This window comes from Chiloscyllium plagiosum, chromosome 24 (assembly GCF_004010195.1).
Source record: "Chiloscyllium plagiosum isolate BGI_BamShark_2017 chromosome 24, ASM401019v2, whole genome shotgun sequence".
NCBI classification, from domain to species: Eukaryota; Metazoa; Chordata; class Chondrichthyes; order Orectolobiformes; family Hemiscylliidae; genus Chiloscyllium; species Chiloscyllium plagiosum.
Genome location: NC_057733.1, coordinates 32847700 through 32862051, shown reverse-complemented (window position 1 = coordinate 32862051; position 14352 = coordinate 32847700). Strand labels below are relative to the sequence as shown.

At 39.3% G+C, this 14352-nt stretch overlaps 1 protein-coding gene across 2 annotated transcripts in view; it reads left to right on the top strand.

The window, feature by feature from the left end:
- Window positions 1-14352, top strand: part of sdk2b (sidekick cell adhesion molecule 2b) — a 949565-nt gene that overhangs the window by 596362 nt on the left and 338851 nt on the right. For both annotated transcript variants that reach the window (XM_043714747.1, XM_043714746.1), the window contains exon 4: window positions 4647-4794. In XM_043714747.1, coding sequence (XP_043570682.1) covers window positions 4647-4794 — 148 coding nt within the window. The remainder of the gene's footprint in view (window positions 1-4646; window positions 4795-14352) is intronic.

The window sequence follows — 14352 nt, the reverse complement described above, 5'->3', positions numbered from 1 at the left end:
CGTTGGGTTGGTGGGGGATGTGGACCTGACAAGGGAGTCACGGAGGTAGTGGTCTTTTCGGAATGCTGATAGGGGAGGGGAGGGAAATATATCCCTGGTGGTGGGGTCCGTTTGGAGGTGGCGGAAATGACGACGGATGATATGCTGTATATGGAGGTTGGTGGGATGGTAGGTGAGGACCAGTGGGGTTCTGTCTTGGTGGCAATTGGAGGGGCGGGGCTCAAGGGCGGAGGAGTGGGAAGTGGAGGAGATGCGGTGGAGAGAAGCGTCGACCACGTCTGGGGGGAAATTGCGGTCTTTGAAGAAGGAGGCCATCTGGGTTGTTCAGTGTTGGAACTGGTCCTCCTGGGAGCAGATGTGGCGGAGACGGAGGAATTGGGATTATGGGATGGCGTTTTTACAGGGGACAGGGTGGGAGGAGGTGTAGTCTAGGTAGCTGTGGGAGTCGGTCGGTTTGTAGTAAATGTCCATGTTGATTCGGTCGTCCGAGATAGAACTGGAGAGGTCTAGGAAAGGGAGGGAGGAGTCTGAAATGGTCCAGGTAAATTTGAGGTTGGGGTGGAAGGTGTTGGTAAAGTGGATGAACTGTTCAACCTCCTTGTGGGAGCACGAGGCTGCGCCGATACAGTCATCGATGTAGCGGGGGAAAAGGTGGGGGGTAGTGCCAGTGTAGCTGCGGAAGATGGACTGTTCCACATATCCTACGAAGAGGCAGGCATAGCTGGGGCCTATGCGGGTGCCCATGGCTACTCCTTTGGTTTGGAGGAAGTGGGGGGATTGGAAGAGAAGTTGTTCAGAGTGAGGACCAGTTCAGTCAGTCGAAGGAGGGTGTCAGTGGAAGGGTACTGGTTGGTACGTCGGGAAAGGAAGAAGCAGAGGGCTTTGAGTCCTTCATGATGGGGGATGGAGGTGTACAGGGACTGGGTGTCCATGGTGAAGATAAGGCGTTGGGGACCGGGGAAGCGAAAATCATGAAGGAGGTGGAGGGCATGGGTGGTTTCCCAAACGTAGGTGGGGAGTTCTTGGACTAAGGGGGACAGGACCGTGTCCTGTATAATGCCTGCATAATGTACAATGCCAAGCTGTCAGTGAGCTTTTTAGAAAACATGTTGTTGTGATAATTAAGTAGGTTTACAGATATCCGAAGGCCACATTTTCCTCAACTGATCTTGTAGAGGCCCAATTTAAAATTTGAGTCACAGAGACTGTTTTCTATGTAAAACTGCATTTTACTGATAATTGTTGTTTTGCACAAGAGTACATCGGATAAGGTCTCAGTAAGCTTATGCAAAAATGCTGTCACCAGGTAACCCAGAATGATTGCTCAAACAGCTTATGTTCAATGGAAGTAATGTTTTGTAGCATTGTGCAACTTTGACCCTCAGGGGTTTCATACGTGTTTTGATTATGGACTTAAATAACAACAGAAAATGTCAAATACCTCATTTTCGTACAACTGCAACTGTCAGTTATATTGAAGAAACATCTTTTTCTATGTTATGTCTTTATTTCAAGAATGCAAGTTTAAAGTGAAGTATTTTTCCTCCTTCTTCATTTTATGATGTCTGATTTACTTTACCACCCATGATCTCAAAGTTTGAATGGCATTGTTGAACTCATTTCTATCCAAATCTGAAACTTCAGCGAATGCATTAACGGATGTAATTTGCTTCCTCCCTTGCGACAATACAACTGATATTCGTGTTACCAACAGAGCTGCAGTATTCCTCTAGGTAGATTTCAAGTCATAGACTTAATGATGAAAATAACTGGCAGGCATCAAAATCAATGCCCTAATGCTGTTTCCTGTTACAACACTGAAGGAGATTAACCTTCCAGTTGAATTCTATAGTTAATAGACATGTTGTGTAAAACCACTACAGATAGTAATGCACAAAGCCAGACAGATAGGTAGTTTTTCAGACATAATTTAAAATAATGAAATTTGAATTTCCAACTCAGTAAGGAAATAAATACTTGTAATAATCTCTCTTGATCCCCCATGTGACTTTTTGGAACAGTGTCATCCTGATCATCTGTACTGCAGTAATCCATTTACTGAGGATCTTGTTTCTAAAGCATCTTGAATACCTTGAGATCAGTGACTGGTCGATTCTGAATGTACAGCATGAAATTGACAAACAGATTGTTGGGAAAGAAATATGGCTATTTGAAACTTGGAATTAAGGAGAAGCAGTGTTGTTACATTTAATATATTGTCTGGCAGGTTGGATATCATAGAATATTGCGGATGTGCTTTGCAGTCCAAATGATGACAGCTGCAGATTCCCTTGTATGAACCAAGCAACATACATCACTATAACGGAAGATATGCTTCAAAGTCAATGAGATGAATTAGCAACTGTGGAACATGTTCACAATTGTTGAATTTTTATGTTCCTATCTTTCAATTTTAAGTCCTTTCAGAAATGAGTAGGGTCACTGTTCAAAGACGAAAATAATTTATTGTTTGTTTTATATTCTGGGACAAGATATTTGCGTTTTAGAGAATGGAAAATTTCCTCAACTTAGATATTCACTGACAGCTTCATGCAGTCTATGATCAGGATCAGAAGTGATTAGATGGAGAACAGGGTTCCCTATAGTGTGACCCAGGAGTGCTCCAAACTCAGATGGACAAGTGCTTACTGCAGCACAGTGAAATCTTCACTTTGTACAAGTTACCCTTTTGGCCTTGCAGAGTGAAATCAACAATTTTCAAAATGCTTACAGCATAGAAACAGGCTGCTTGACACAACAGGTCTATACTGGAGTTTATGCTCTGCATGAACTTCTCCCACCTTGCTTCATCTCATCTAATCAAGAATTTAGGAAATTCATTCCAAAGGGAAAGCCAGTTTTGCCACAAGGCAAGGTTCTGAAAACAGCAGTGTGGTGCTGGTTGGATAACTGATGTTTGTGACGTTGTTTAAGGGATAAATGTGGGTCATGGCACTGCGGATAATCCCTGTACTCTTCTTCAAAGTATGATTTGGAGATGCCGGTGTTGGATTGGGGTGTACAAAGTTAAAAATCACACAACACTAGGTTATAGTCCAACAGGTTTAATTGGAAGCACACTAGCTTTCGGAGCGACGCTCCTTCATCAGGTGGTTGTCAGCCACCTGATGAAGGAGCAGCGCTCTGAAAGTTAGTGTGCATCCAATTAACCCTGTTGGACTATAACCGAGTGTTGTGTGATTTTTAACTTCTTCAAAGTAGTGCTGTGGAACCTATATGTTTACCGGAGAGGGCAGATGCTGCCTCATTTTAGTATTTTCTTCTTGAAAATAGCAACGGCGACACTTCAGCATTCCTCCAGTACTGCACTGACTTGTCAAGGTGGACCTTTGTGCTCAGGTTTTGGGTGGGACTGGATCAGACACACTGACTAACAGCTTCTTTATACTGGGAGCCCATGTCCATTTGAAACAAATGCTCAGGCAGCTCACCATCACCTCATGGATGTCTCTGAGAACCAGCAAACAGAAAATTACACATTATCCTGTCCTTCTTCACTGCATTTGAAATCAAACATTAAAACTGAAAGATCATTTGATAATCTACGGAACCAATCAGTTGTGGCTTTCGTTCATCACAAACACCCAAATTGAGAAATATTAACTTATCCAGTACAATTATGTAATGTGAAAAGTACTAATACCCATGAAACAATGAAGTTTATATACAAGTCCACATATCATATATTTCCTGATATCACTAACCCATGGTGAGTAGCTGTCAATGAAAGGCCAGGAACATAACCATAGAGACAAAATACATAATTGAAAGAGGATAATTGTCATTTCAGAGTACGTTTTGCTAAATTCTAAATATAAGGTTGCTGCCTTACATGCTATTTTAGCTGCAAGGTACATGAATGATCAATATCAAGGAAATGTGGAGGAGGAACTTTGTCATGAGCATGTTAAAAACAAAAAACGGTCTAATATCACAAAGTGATCTGGCTGGTGAAAAAAAATCACTAATACTCTCAAAAATTCCTAATTATTGTGGCCATCATGACAATTTTCAAAGTAACGACCTCTGTGCTGTTAAAGGTGCCATGTTTCTGTGATAGTGTCATCAGTGTCTGAGATACATTTCCAGATTTCAGTGAACATAAACATTTTTACACTGTCTTGCCCATGTAATATCATCGAGACAAAGATGGTGGCTGCTCTGCTTTTTATTCTCCCATCAATGGCATTCCAAAACCAATTATCATGAAATACAAGCACCGTAGAATAGCTTCCCTTTACTTTTCTCCTCAGCTCTAACTGAAATATTCTTGACCACTGCTTTACACCTGGGATCACCAATTCAATATCAACAATTAAAATCAAAAAGTGTTGTGAATGCAGGAGATCTGAAATAAAAACAGAAAGTGTTGCTTCCAAGAAAGAGGGTCACATTGGACTTGAAACGTGAGGCATGTCAAAACACTGTGACTCAAAAATCGCGGCACATACGCACTTGTTTTCTCACTTTAATTGCTGCACAGAAATTTCTGAACGGTTGTTGTTCTTGATGTTGTAACTAAAAAAAGCCAAGGTTTCCCAATTTGCAGCGAGTTTCATAAAATGTACAGCACAGATGTCAACATCTGAACAAAACTGTTTATAATACTGTTTTCTGTTTATTAGATATGGCAAACTTTGAGAGTGGTGAAAAACATCTCAGTGTCTCCCAGGGAAATGCTGCAGTTGTCAGGGCACCAAGAATTTCTACCTTTCCCCGTCCCCAAGTCACATGGTTCAGAGATGGCCGAAAAATCTCACCCAACAGTCGCATGTAAGTTTGAATATAATGATCTTTAGGTTGGATTTTTTAAACATTAAAGCTGCATTAGTGTTTTGTTAACTAATACCATTGCATTTATTCAATGTAATTTTAATCCTTTGGTTGTCATGGTGTTTTAATTTGAACACACTCAAAATCTGTTCACTTATACAGAGTTCAAATTAAGCCCTCTATCTTCTTCTGTTTGAACACTGAATACTGGTTGCATTATCAGGACGTTTTTGAGCCTTCCAGAATGAGAGAGTTGAATAGTATTCAGTTAAGTGTAATCAGTAACCCAGCTTCATTTCTAATTGTTTATGTTAATTCAACTCCCTCACATAGTCAAGACAAGTGAAAGCATGTTAATGATAATTCTTGGTAATTGTGTGGCTTTTAAAATCAGTACTAATGGTGAAACACTTTTTAGTTGTAACTTAATTACTTTAAAACAGCTGCTCTTTCCACCAATCCAGGGAGGGAAAAAGAATAGAAAATGGCAACCGAATATAAAATTATTTTTGGGTAACTACAGCACAGTAAATCCAAATCATTTGTCTTGATTATTTAACAGAAAAGCATTGTATAACACCATATATGTTTTTGGCATCTGTAATGGAAAATATGGATTAATTGAAACTCATAAAAATGCATGCTAGTATAACAAGTGTTGTTTACAATCCCTCTAAGGAGATGGGAGTGAAGAATGGTACTATCTCTTCCTCCCTAACACATTGCGTGCAAGCACTGCAAAACTATTTCTTTATATATCGAGTCATACATTTGTACCTTGCCCCTTCATTATCATCAATTCCCCTGCCAAACACTTTCCAGAAAATCATGAGTAGAATTCCAAATAGCTGTTGCTCATAGTTTTCCATGACAGACCTGCTTCATTTATTCCTGATGTATGTTGAACATTCAAACTTTGTTTTCTCTCTCAGTTGTGCATTTGTGTTGTGTTGACTGTTAGGGATCTTTATTTGAGCTGCTACTACATTTACTGTGGATGTCCTGTTTTATTGAGTTTTCCTTTCAATATTCTGACATTCATATTTATATTACTTCTTGCAGTCATATCTGTGCAGAATATGAAGTAGCACAGATTTTTATACCACAGGTGTTTCGTTATGCCAAAGTATTTGATTTCAAAATAGGTCTGTATTTTAATCGTATAAAATGTATAATTAATATATTTGTATATACAAGTATTTGAACAGAGCATTTGTACTCTACTGTTCAGGTACATTCATCAGAGTAGAAAAGTGAGGAAACACATGGGTCATTTTATATAATTAGCCTTCTTCTGTTGTTTTCATTTTATCACCGGTTCTGCTGTGATTTTTATTTGCATATTTGTCAGGAATCAGGATGCATTGCTAGTCATTAAAATGAGAGAGCTAGGCTTTCACTTTCCTGGATTTGACACTGGATTGAGTTAAATCTGTACCCTGAGAACCACGAAAAGCCATTTCCTAGAGAGAATGGCACAGCAACTGAATAAAGTTAATGCTTCAGTTTCCTCAACACAACAATTTCCAATTATTTGTGCTTTTGAAGAAAATATCTGGCAGCATGTGATTGCTCCCAAATTTATATGGAAAGCTTAATTTACCCAAAACTTGGCTAAGTGTCAACTTCAGGCAGTTTAAATAAAGGTTTCTTTCAGTGAGCTGTAGCGGGTTTTCTCATGTAATTCTCCATTGCTCACCTCATTACCTATGTATCAGTCCCCCACAGTGCCGCTGTCACGTTATCGTGGGCTCAGCAGGGCTGCTGATCTCTTCCTGGCTTCCTGCTGATGATGCCATATTTAAATCCCAGCTGTACACCAGATCAATCACTACAAGCTAGCAACCACTACTCACAGTTCCAGTATGGGAAGGATTGCCCCCATGGTCAGGACACTCCTGGAATGCCAAGCTCCTCTCCTTCATAGGAACAGGAGCAGGTCATTCAGCCCATTAACCCATTCAATACAATCATGGCTGACTGTAGACTTCTGCACACCCCATTCCCATAACTCTTTACACCACTGATAATCAGAAATCTATCAATCGCTATCTTACTCAAACTCAAAAGACTAAGCTTCTATAGCCCTCTGTAATAGAGAATTTCAAAGGTCCCCACGCTCTGAGTAAAGAAGATTCTCTTCTTCTCCTAAGAGGTATCGAAGTGGAACCTAAATGGTTTCTGCCTTATTTTTGAAAAGTGACCTCTGGTTCTATTCTCCCCAACCACAGGAAACATTTTCTCTGTATCCACCTGTTTATCCCTTCAAGTATTTTTACAATGAGATCACCTCTCATTCTTAGGAAGTCTAGAGAACAGTGGGCCAGTTTGGCCAAACTCTGTTTGGAGGATAGTTTCGTCATCATGGGAAAAGAGCTGGTGAACCTTGTTGCACTGCCAATAATATCTTTTCTGAATAAAGAGGCCAAAACTTCACATGGTATTCCAAGTACTGGATAATCAGTTATATAATTTAACCAAGACTGCACTACTCTTGTATTCACATCCTCTTGCAATAAAGCCTAAGATTCCTGGCTGAAGCATTCAACCCTTTGGAAGTTCAAGGTAAATAGAATGATTCATTTGTAAATATGTATTCATTCTTCATCATTAGCTCTGTGATTGACTGTGAGATTAGCTGAAGGTAGAGAGGCTGCCATTCTGAACACCACACAGTGTTATAACCCAGTTTAAGGAATAGCTATTCATTCTGTAGTGCCCATGGAAGTTTACCATTATTGAATGAGGGAGCATCGGATGCTGGGAAAGCTTCAATCAGCTTGCCACCTTAACTTTTATTAAACAACAGGAAAAGTGAACAAAGAACAAATGGTAAGTTGCATTTGCAGTTGGTACAGTGGACTGTATTCTTCTGTGGTAGTCGACCAGATTCAGATGTATGCTGCATAAGCCAGTTGCCACATAGATAGTAGAAGATTCTAAATGTGGTAGAAAGATTGAGAATTTGACTCCCCAGTGACACTCTCTCACTCCCATTATCTAATAAAGACAACTTTTCATATGGGATAATGGGGTACAGATTTTACAGTTCAAGGGTATGTGAGGTATGGAGCTCCTGGATCTTTTATAGGCTATAAGAGCTGGGAATAAGTTTTGGAAATATGGAATTTAGATGAAACCTTATAACTCACCAGACCTAAGTTCTGCTTCACAGTGATTAATAGGAGCAATTTATAATGTTCAATGACATGGTCAAGATTGCTTGTGACCAAGATTTATAATCAACATAGCTGGCCAATGTATCAGGTTCACTTGCAGGATTCTGTGATTACAGATGTTTTTTAAATCGGTACTGAGTGAGTGTTTGATTAATTCATTGCTTCTTGAAGAGTCTCACATCACTCACACATAGATCCCATTCCCTTATAGAGAAATAAATACTGATTCTGCCTAGTTGTGGTATGGCTGCAGCCACGTTTCATGTCAATTGTGTACTTGTGATTCAGATGAGAATTGAATGTGACACAGGTTGAGCTTCAAAAAGTGAGTTGCAGGCTTCACATGTCAATGTCAATGAAACCTTTCCCTCAGTACCTGGTGTCTTCCCACACTCTATCATCTCCCATCCTTAAATGGTGAGTTACCACTTCCTGCACTATTATTTTCCCTAAGCATCCATGCATATTGCCTCTAATCCTCACTATTGATTTCTCCAAACTCCTCACCACAGCAACAGACTTGATAACATTGCACAGAACTGACCATTACTCATCATCGTGACTGACTCGGAATAGCACCCCTGACTCAGGACTGACCAAATCTCTGAATGTTGGGGTCACACAGACAGGCAAGTTTCACTTTGAACATTTGATCTACATTTAGTTAACTAAGTAGGAGTGTCATGTTAATCATGATGTTTGTGGATACGTTAGGAAAATAGTTCATATAGAAATTTACTGTGGTTACAACACCCATTGACCTGTTTGGAAAATTTATGAATAGACACTTGGTGAGAAGGGAATCCAATTGAGGATTGATGCAGCCATCATCAAGGTCAAACATACCGTTACAGTCATTCTCAATAACGAGTTGCATCAGGCACGGGAAAGCTGCTGGTAACCATGAGGCTAATATGCCAGTATCTGCAAGAGAATGGAAGGGTGTGAAAAATATGAGACAAAAAAAATCAACACAATCATTTAGCCAATAAAAGTCGAAGTGAAATGAGACCTGTAAATGCCAGAAACCTGAAGCAAAATCAGAAATTGCTGGAGAACTGCTTTTGTGAAGAAGTGTCACTCGACTTGAAAGATTAACTCTGCTTTACTAAGCAGTTAACTAAACATAATTTTTGTAAAAATGCTGTAAAAAGGGAGGGATTAGGGATGGAGGGAATACATTAATCCATGGAAAGGAAAGGTATAGAAGAATATGGGCCAAGTGCAGGGAAATGGGGTTAGTGTGGATGGACGTTTTGGTCAGCATGGACCAGTGTGGGCCGAAGGGCTTGTCTCTGTGCTGTATGACTCTATGACTCTATTTGTGTGAAACTACAAAGATCATATGAAACTCCATTTACATTTTACTACATCACTGCACTTCATTAACATTGCCAGTAATTTAATGGAAAAAGTCTCAGATAAGTTTTGACTAGAATTCAGTTTGTAATTTGAAAAGTGATGTTAACTGTGGCAGTGTCGTGAAAACAGAATTTTAATAAAGGCATGCAAATTCTGGGCATATTTAATTTTGGTTCAGTTAAACTAAGACCATGCAGTCTTATCAGAATTGCACTCTAGAGAAAAAAAAAGGTACAACATGACAAAAAGAATTTTACATTAAAATTATCAGGCTGTTGCAGACATCTGCCTTTGTTGAGCTGTCATTTTACCATGAAAAGAGTGAGACAAGCACTGTTGTCACATATCTCAGCAATTACATTCAGCCCAAATTATCCAATACTTTCTACAGTGCTGATTGCTTTGTTCAGCATTATAACCTTATTCAACTTTGTCCTGATTTGACCGTGGTGTTGTGTGTATGTGAGTGTGTGGTTATCACACTGGGAAATGGAAAATTCCATCCAGGGACAATATAAAATGCTCTGTTCAAGCCTGCCATAATTGAAACAGAATGCAGTGTACCACTAGTATCGACCGGTGAATGGGTCCAACCATAAAAGAACAGTCCACAGCAACAGTCTGATACTTTCTTTGCCCACACATTCATGCTTGGTGTCTTGACATCTATAATTTTCTGAATGAGATAGTTGTCCATTCTTTGAAGTTCCAGTTTATTGACAAGGGACACTGGCAAATCTTTATAAAGTGAGTGAATGTTTGTTAGAAAACATGAAACACTTCCTTTTTTAAAATTTATTCTCAAATGAACAGAGAAAATGTAGACAAAAGCAGGTTTGTCAGGGTTTAAGACTATATTAAGATATTAATGTGTCATCAATAACCGAATGATGGAGCAATCCAGATATACAGCATTTGTTTTCTGTTAGGGCTCAAAAAAAATGTTGGTTGAGAAGAGCAGCACCTCAGCAACCACAGTGTTCTGCTCCCATAGCTTGATTTACCTCACTTGACTGTTTTCTGTTACCACAGAATTGCAAATAGTAGAAACATTGGGCACAACACCATCAAATGTATATGCAGAGTCAAGCAATCCAGATATACAGCATTTGTTTTCTGTTAGGGCTCAAAAAAATGTTGGTTGAGAAGAGCAGCACCTCAGCAACCACAGTGTTCTGCTCCCATAGCTCACTTGACTGTTTTCTGTTACCACAGAATTGCAAATAGTAGAAACATTGGGCACAACACCATCAAATGTATATGCAGAGTCATACCGCATGGAAACAGACCCTTCAGTCTAATCAGTCCATGCTGAACATAGTCCCAAACTAAACTAGTCCCACCTGTCTGCTTCCGGCCCATATCCTCCAAACCTTTCCTGTTCATCTATTCAAATGTTTTTAAACGTTGTAATTGTACTCATATCCAGCACTTCCTCGGCAAGTTCATTCCACATGCAAACCACTCTCTGTGGAAAATATTTGCCTCTCATGCCTTTTTTAAAGTCTCTGTCCTCTCATCTTAAAAATGTGCCCCCTAGTCTTAAACCCCACCATTCCAGGGAAAAGACAACTACCATTAACTCTAACTATACCCCTCACTATTTTATAAACTTGTATCAGGTTGCCTCTCAACCACCTACACTCCCATGGAAAAAGTACCTATCCTACCTTTCTCTATAACTCAAACCTTCCATACCTGGCAGCATCCTGGTAAATCTATTCTGAACCCTCTCCAGCTTGATACTATCCTTCCTACAACTGGGCGACCATAACTGGACACAATATTCCAGAAGAGGCTCAATGTCCTGTCCAACCGCAATATGACTTGAAAATGTGTTGCTGGAAAAGCACAGGTCAGGCAGCATCCAAGGAGCAGGAGAATCGATGTTCCCTTCTTCAGGAAGACCAGAAACGTCGATTCTCCTGCTCCTTGGATGCTGCCTGACCTTCTGCACTTTTCCAGCAACACATTTTCAGCTCTGATCTCCAGCATCTGCAGTCCTCACTTTCTCCCGCAATATGACTTCCCAACTCCTATACTCAAAAGACTGAGCAATGAAGGCAAACATGCCAAATGCCTTTTTAACTACCCTGTCTATATGTGACGCAAACAGCAAAGAATCATGTACCTGCACCCCTGGGTCCCTCTGTTCCAATACACTGCCCAAGGCCTTACCATTAATTGTATAAGCCCTACCCTCATTTGATGTACCAAAATGCAATAACTCATACTTATCCAGATTGAAATGCATCTGCCATTTTTCAGCCCTTTCACCCATTTGATCAAGATCTGTCTGTAATCTTAGGCAACCTTCTTCACTGTCTACTATGCCATCAATTTTGGTGTTGCCTGCAAACGTACTAACCATTCCTTCTGCATTCTCATCCAAACCATTGATATAAAATGACAAACAAAAGAGGACCCCAGAACCGATCCCTGTGGGACACTGCTGTTTACAAGCCTCTAGTCCAAAGCAACCCCCCACCATTACTCTCAGTCTCCTGTTATTAAACCAATTACATCCAATTGGCAAGCTCATCCTGAATCCCATGTGGCCTAACTTTATTGATAAGTCTACCATGTAGAACCTTGTCAAAAGCCTTACTAAAATCTAAATGAACAACATCTACTGGACTGCCTTCAATGGTTTTTTGTTACTTCCTCAAAAAACTCAATCACGTTTGTGAGGCATGATTTTCCTTGCACAAAACCAGGCTGATGATCACTGATGCCTTTCTAAATGTCCATAAATCCTATCTTTTATAATCACCTCCAACAATTTATCCATAACCAAAGTCAGACTCACAGTTCTATTGTTCCCTGGTTTCTCCTTACAATCTTTCTTAAGCAAAGGTACAATATTAGCCACCTTTCAGTCATCAGGCACTTCACATAGATGGTGCAAATATTTCTGCAAGGGGTTTCTCACAATTTCCTCTCTTACTTCCCCAAAATCTTTTGGGATACATTTAAACAGGTCCTGGAGATTTATCTACCCAGTTTTCTTCAAGACCTCCCGAACTACTACTTCTGTAATGTGAGCTGTTTTTAAAACATGAAAGTTTATTTCTCTGCATTCCCTACAAATGATGTATAAATCATAGATCATATATAAGATGAGCAAGTTTTTATGATTGGTCTAAGTCGGTGCTTTGAGATTCTTTGATCATGTCAGAATTGTTTTCCTTTGGAACTAACAAATTGGTGATATTTAGAGCACAGCAAGGTCCAGTTGAGAAACTGACTGTACAAGAAAAAGCCAATTTCTTGCTACGAACCTGATAATAGAAAAAAAAGCTGGTTATTCACTTTAAATACCTGTCTGCCAAAATGTTTACTTTGTTTTAATTGCTACTTAAAACTAATTTGTGACATCCTGCTTCAAACTTCAATGATTATTTCAGCAAGTTTCCACAAATAATATTATAGATATTCACTCTGCATATCAAAGTAAATTCTCATGCCTGGCGATTTTTTTTTTGGGTCCATGAAATATGAGCATCGCTAGCTAGGGCAGATTTTATTGCCCTTCCCCAATTGCCCAGAGGACAGTTCTGAATCAGCCATGTTGCTATGGGACTAGAGTCCCATGTAGGCCAGACCAAATAAGGATAGGCAGATTTCCTCCTTAAAAGGGTATTAGTGAACCACATGGTTTCTTTACAGCAACTGAGAGTCAGCACATGGTTGGCCATTTTTTGTTATTTTAGATTTGTTGCATTCAAATTTCACCAATTGCCATGGTGGTATTTCAACACTTGCTCGCAGCACATTAGCCTGGGGCTCTGGATTACGAACCCCATGATATTACCACTGGCTCAACATCTCCCCAGTAGGTTTGTAGAATCCCAGTTGAAATTAGTGGAGTCACAGCATTTTATTCAGCTGAATGATTTCTGGATACTGTACCCATTATCGTTCTATGAGCTTCATTTTTAGCAAAATAGAAGTGGCCCAGTGAACCAGCATTCATGTGGAAGGTCCATGAAAAATGGGTCATTATTGCCACGAGAACAGTAAAGGTTGCATCAGCTTCACTTTTCAAACAAGTGGTTGCATCATACTTAGCTGAAGTGTGAAATGTGCTGAATGATTTTAAATTTGCTTATTTTGGGCTTCGTAGATGGTCTGATTTTGAATTTTACAATAAACCTGTTGTATTAAGTGAGTTAATAATCACTGCATGCCACTAAAGCTCTAAAGAGCAGAGTTCTGCTGAATTTAAATAGTAAATTAAAAATTATTAAATTGAAGTTTTTTGTGGTAATTAGTCCTCAAGTAATTATCTAAGCTCCTTGCCAATGATCACTTCCAATCTAAAAATCTCATACCATCCTTTTCAAATGCAGCAGAACCCTTCTATGTTCAAATCTTTCCACACTTCTGCTAAATGTTCTCGAGTCATTTAATTATATTTAATGATTGACATTTTTATGAAATTCAGAATTCAGCTAATTTCAGTTTTGATAACAGACTATAGTTACACTTACAGTGCTATTTAAGGGATAGCTACATCACAGGACCGGAAATGAACAGTGTAGCTGAGGAAGTAAATGATTTACAGTGAGCTACTGATTGGAGCACAGCATCCAAATGCTACATGCATTGCCAGGGATACAGGATTTGCTCTACTATACAAGCTATAATGTTTTGGTCACTTGGATAAAAATTGTCAAATTGATAATTTAAGTTTGAATCATAAATTTTAGTTTTCTGGAACAATTGAAATGAAATGTTGGACAAAAATATAAAATGTAGAAACTTTTAAAAAGGAAGCTGCTTTAGTTTATCAGACTAGCAACAAGAATTTACTTTTTCTTGCACTGCCAGCTTCTCAAATGGACCTTGCTGTCCTCTAGCTATCACCAGTTGATTTGCTGGTTCCAAAGAAAAACATATCTGATGTGAACAAAGAATCTCAATGCACCTACTTGCTCCAATCATTTGTGTGGTTTTCCTCTGACTTCCCTGCCCTAATATTTGAAAAATTTCCTCACTGGTCAAAGTTATATAT